Here is a 5,698-nt window from a genome sequence, read left to right on the forward strand (position 1 = left end):
GGGCGGGGGGGGGGGGGGCTCAGGGGGCTGCTTACGGAGGCCCCTGCCAGCTCAGCCTCTATCTCTACCTAAGATTTTCTGTTATCTCAAAATAGGAACGTCAACACACAGAAGCTCGAGATGGTCCTGAGTGGGGCGCTGTGCTTCCGGTGAGTATCCAAGCCTCTGCTTGGGTCGTGTCCTCTGAGGGGTGAGTGAGCTCTGGGTAGATCTGTTGTCCAGCCTTTCCTGGGAGGGCGCTGTGATTGTCCCACAGGTGGGGTGGGCAGCTGGGAAGGTGTGAACGGCAACTCCCTGCCCTTAGAGGAGTTCTTCCAGCCTCTTCAGAGGGGAGCAGGCCCTCTCCTGGGGCTTCCCTGATGAGAGGGGATTGTGGCCTCATCCATCCTAGGGAGTTAGGAGGCCCGGCTTGGAGCCCTGCTGTTACCACCCACTGCAGTGAAGAGATGTCAATCCGACCACTACCTCCTTGCTGCCCTCTGGGACAAGACAGCAGCAGCAAAACTCTTCTATCAGTCAGCCTGTCTGTCCATTGGCATGTGCTGAGCCAGGGGCTCTGCAATGAGCTGGACTTTTGCAACAGTGAATGAGAAGAATCTTGCTCTCACTGAACTCGGAGTCTAGTATAGCTTTTCCCAAGGTGCGTTCTGTGGAACCCCAGTCCTACGAGTGGCTCTGTACAGTGATGCCCCTCGGTCCAGGAAATGTGGGAAATATGCTTTCTAGGTCCCCTTAAAAGAGGACCATAGCACAACTCAGCATATTAGTCACTTTGAAAGTAGAGATTTGTTTAATTGTGTTTAGTCAGCATTGAACTAATTTGTACACAACTGGAGGAACCCCCTTTAGAGTACAGCTTTCGCCTCACAGGATGTCAGAAAATCAACTGAGATTGTAGGAGTGAATTAAATTTGAAAAGCAAAATGAACGAATTTTAAATGTAAAGAAATCCCTCACGTGGTAGGGACTGTACGGCCAAGTGGAGGTAAATGCACCAAACAGAAGTAAAGGCGGAAGTCAATCAAGGCGCATTTTTATCCTGAAGAGGGCTGGGCAGCATCTTTCCCATCTTCTTAGTTTAGCAACGAGGAGACTCAGGCCCAGAGAGGGTGAATAACTTGTCTGTCGTGACTCAGCAGTGATGGCGGCAGAGCCAGGATGAGAACACAGGACTCTGACTCAGTTTAGTTTCTTTTCCAACATGACACCGGGAAGAGTCTGGTTAGTGTAGAAAAGATTGAATAGGATGGGCTTCCCTGGTGGCGCAGTGGTTGAGAGTCCTCCTGCCGATGCAGGGGACACGGGTTCGTGCCCCGGTCCGGGAAGATCCCACATGCCGCGGAGCGGCTGGGCCCGTGAGCCACGGCCGCTGAGCCTGCGCATCCGGAGCCTGTTGCTCCGCAACGGGAGAGGCCACGACAGTGAGAGGACCGCGTACCGCAGAGAAAAAAAAAAAAAAAAAAAAAAAGATTGAATAGGATGAAGGGGCAAACCCCAGACTCAGATGGGAGGCTGTGGCCTTGTCCCGGTGGTAGGCATGAGCCCCCAGGGCTGGGGGAGAAGGTTGTGTCATTACTTCTGGCTCAGTGGGAAGAGAGGGTGACAGTGCCTGAGACTGGGGGACTCTCCAGAGCCCAGGCAAGCTGGAGCACCCACCACCTGCCCTGAGTGTCATCCTGTCCTGATGTTTTAGAATGAAGGATGCGACACTGAAGGTGCTTTATCTGCATGATAACCAGCTTCAAGCCGGAGGGCTGCAAGCAGGGAAGGTCATTAAAGGTTGGTGGCAAAAGAGGTCCCTACTTCCCTAGGTTTCTAAATACTCTGAGGGGAGGGAGCCGGAAGAGGGCTTAAAAACATTGGCACAAGCCAACAGACCCTGGGCCTGACACAGTAGACGGGGCATCAGAAAACCAGGCTCTGAGCAAGGACAAATAAAATAGCACACCTTCCAGCACGGCGCCATGCCCCAGTCCCACCGGAAGCCTCTATGCAAAGGTGGGATTATTTTCCAAGATGGCTGTTTTGTCATTTCCTCACAGGTGGACTTGGGTCCAACATCCCTTCTTCTGGGAGCCAGTGCTGAGGAGAGCACTAAAGCAGGCTCTCTACACCCTTACTCCCATGTGGGAGTGGGTTTCTGCCCCTTTGCCCCTGGCCCTCTCGGTGCTCTGAGGGTCTTCGGTCACTCAGAGTGGTGGGGCCCAGAGAAGCAGGTGACACCATCTGGCCTCGTGCTCATTCACACAGCCCCACACAGTGTGATAGGACCTTCTCTCTAGAGTGGCACATACCTACTCGCCTAGAATAGCCGCACTGGGCACTGGGGCCAGGCAGAGCCCTCTGTGAGGCTGAGTGTGTGTGTGTATGTGTGAGATGGAGGGACTTTACAGAGAAAAATGAGACCCTTTTCTGTTCTCAGGAATCTCACAGTGGGTGGAAAGATACCTACTAACTCTAATGGGAGGCTTATCAAGACAGGTGACAGAAAGGAGGCTGGAAGGTTGAGGGGCATTAAAAGAGGTGGTCAGCCTCCCTTGGGGCTTGGAGAAGACTTGAACTTTTGACCCTGGGGTGGGCGTGGGGTTGGGAGGCGGTACCGTGTGCTACTGCCCTGACCTCCACTGGACCAGCTGGCAGGAGACCCCCGTTCCCTACCTGGCAGCTGTTCTGAAGCTCCCCTTCTGTCCAGCCTGCGCACAGGAGGCCTGATACAGCCCATGACGGGGCAGAGGGAGGGAAGGGCGGCCAAGGTCCCTGCATCCGCTTCCTTCCTCTAGGTAAGGAGATCAGCGTGGTCCCCAGTCGGTATCTGGATGCCAAGCTCTCTCCAGTCATCCTGGGCGTCCAGGGTGGGAGCCAGTGCCTGTCGTGTGGGACGGGGCAGGAACCGACCCTGAAACTAGAGGTGGGTGCTGTCGGGGGAGCCTCGCCACGTGGCTTCACTAAGTCAAAGATGCTGATGCCACGGCTTCCTGGGCTCCTCTCCCTCCAGGGTTCTGTTAATTATGGCTCTGCCTCCCTGTGCCTTGGGGCCGGCCCTGACCCCTCACCCACCTGCTGTGCCCTCTGCCTGCAGCCAGTGAACATCATGGAGCTCTACCACAGTGCCGAGGAGTCCAAGAGATTCACCTTCTACCGGCGGGACACGGGGCTCACCTCTAGCTTCGGCCGCCTACCCGGGCTGGTTTCTCTGCACCGTGCCCGAAGTGGACCAGCCTCTCCGGGCCACTCAGCTCCCGAAGGACACCAGCTGGGATGGCCCCATCACCGACTTCTACTTCCAGCAGTGTGACTCGGGCAACACGCCCCCAGCGCTGCGGGGCGGGCCAGCTTGGGCAGGGCCAGGAGGTGTAGGAAGAGACCCGTGCTGATGAACCCGCCTCTGCTCTCAGGGCCTCACCGTGGACGGGCCGGGCACACGGCCACTCTTCCTCCACCTGTTTCCCAGTTTGGGTAAATCCTTCTGAGATTTGGGGCTTAGTTCACAGTTTTCTTTTCTGCTGAGTGGCACTACTGATGTGAAACCTCGCAGAAAGGTAAACCCCTAAGGGGGCAGGGGCAGGGGCAGGGGAGCTGTGGGAATCCTTCATGCTTCGTGGTAACGTACAGGTAACAATCCTACGCTTTGACCTGGATTGGTCACAGTCTTCTGAGATTCCAAGAGGTGGGATCCAGCCCCCGAGGGGTCTCCTGGGCTGGTGGCATACTGTTCCCCACAAGTCATGTCCTTCTGGGAACCTCAGACTGTGATCTTTGTCAACTGAAAACAAATGTACAACCTTAAGTTGAGAGTTATGTTTTATTTGCTGGGCATTCTGAGGGCTTCAAGCCTGGAAGACAGCCTCTCAGATAACTCTGAGGGACTGCTCCAAAGAGGCAAGGGGGAAGCCAGGATATATAGGAGTTTTTGCAACAAAGACCAGGTATTCGGAACATCAAAGATTATTGTTAATTTAAGAAAATCAGACATGTCAAGTTAAGGAATTCAGTGCTTTTCTATGTATGGGAAGATGCAAGATTCTGGGCTCACTGGAATCATTCCTTTGATATGCATCTCAGCTATCTGGGGCCAGTGTCCTGTGTTTTCTCAACCAGGGTTTCCTCAGGGTGCGCTGTTGGGGGTGGCTGCAGCTATGGGCATTCTGTTTCCATCCTGAGTTCCCTCAGACCTCACCGTTGGGGGAAGCTGTAAGGTGATGGCTTGATGGCTGCCACATCCTTTGTTTACTGATATGGCAGACAATATTCTTCATTCACACCTTGTTTGGAGAAAGGGTCTTTGTAGATGCAATTAGTTAAGAGGTCATGCTGTATGAGTGTAAACCCTAAATCCAGTAGGACTTCTGTCCTTGTAAGAAGAAAGAAACCCAGAGAAGGAGGCCATGAGAAGATGGAGGCTAAGGAGAGTGCCACCAGGCAAGGTGTGCCAATGATTGGGGCACCATCAGAAGTGACGAGGCAGGTTCTTCCCCAGAGCCTTCGGAGGAAGTATGGGAGCCTTCGAATCTCCTGAACTGTGCGAGAATAAATTTCTGTTGTTTTAAGCCATCAAGTTTGTGGCAATTGGTTAGGGCAGCCCTAAGGAATGAAGACAGCAGCCAATGACCCCCATCTCTTGGAATTCACACCCACTGTGTGCCCCCGCCCACACTGGACCAGAGTTCTCTCCATGACCAATAGAATGCCGCAGAAGTGATGTAATGCCGCTTCTGAGATTAGGTAATAAAAGTCACTGTGGCTTCTATCTTGGTCTCTGTTTCTTTATTCACTTGCTCTGGGGGAAGCCAGGTACCATGTGTGAGCTGCCCTGTAAGGAGACCCATTGGTGAAAAATGAAGCGTCCTGACAACTGCCACACCAGTGAGCTTAGAGGTAGCTCCTCCAGCCCAGGCAAGCCTTCAGGCGTTGCAGCCCTGGCTGATTGCAACCTAGTCGGAGACTCTGAAGAGAATCACCCAGCTAAACTGCTCTAGAGTCCCAACCCTCAGAAACTGTGAGAAAGGTAAGTGTTCCTGCATTAAGTTGTTAAAGTTTGGGGTCACTCGTGACACAGCAATAGATAACTAGTATGCAGGGGAAGAGAAACAAATTATTTATTTTATTATGATTGCAATTTTCTCCATTACTTTTATTTTCCCTCTCAAAATGAACACCAGCCCTTTTATTTCCCCAAACATGTGATTTAAAAGGATCATACCAAATTGGTTGAATATTCTCTGTTCCCACAAGGTTTAGATCTTCCTTGACTACCTTTGCACCTTCAGACATACGTGCCAGGGACTATGACTTCAGAGTCCCTGCCTAAGGTCTGGGGAACGAGAGCAGAAGCCAGAGGAGGGGCTCAAGTCGGAGTCCCAGGAGTTCCATCTGCACCTCACCAGTCAGACCAGCCTGGCAGGTTCACCTTCTGCTGAAAGAACAGCAAGGGAGAGGCCAGGCCATGGCATCTGCCTCTGGGGACTGCAGCGGCTCCAGCCCAGATGCAGCTCAAGTCCTTGGGCGGCAGGCAGCACAGTTGCTACCACAGGCCTCTCAGGGCTGCCAAGAACAGACCTAGTTCACACTCTCCGTCTGCCCACAGGCCCAGCCGTAGTCTCATATTGTCACCTCCTCTGAGGAGCCTTTGCTGAGTGGAGATCCCTGGTCATCTGCTCTGACAGTGCTTTGTGCTTAACTCTATGCTAACTCCCCCTCC

At 53.3% G+C, this 5,698-nt stretch overlaps 1 protein-coding gene across 1 annotated transcript; it reads left to right on the forward strand.

The window, feature by feature from the left end:
- The first annotated feature begins 120 nt into the window (after positions 1–120).
- IL36RN (interleukin 36 receptor antagonist) lies at positions 121–3,374 on the forward strand. Its single transcript, XM_007446026.1, is given in 5 exon segments — positions 121–149; positions 1,694–1,779; positions 2,781–2,908; positions 3,080–3,168; positions 3,170–3,374. Coding segments are annotated over 5 exon segments (537 nt in total).
- The last annotated feature ends 2,324 nt before the right edge of the window (positions 3,375–5,698 follow it).

Source organism: Lipotes vexillifer, unplaced genomic scaffold (assembly GCF_000442215.2).
Source record: "Lipotes vexillifer unplaced genomic scaffold, Lipotes_vexillifer_v1.1 scaffold1275, whole genome shotgun sequence".
Taxonomy (NCBI): Eukaryota; Metazoa; Chordata; class Mammalia; order Artiodactyla; family Lipotidae; genus Lipotes; species Lipotes vexillifer.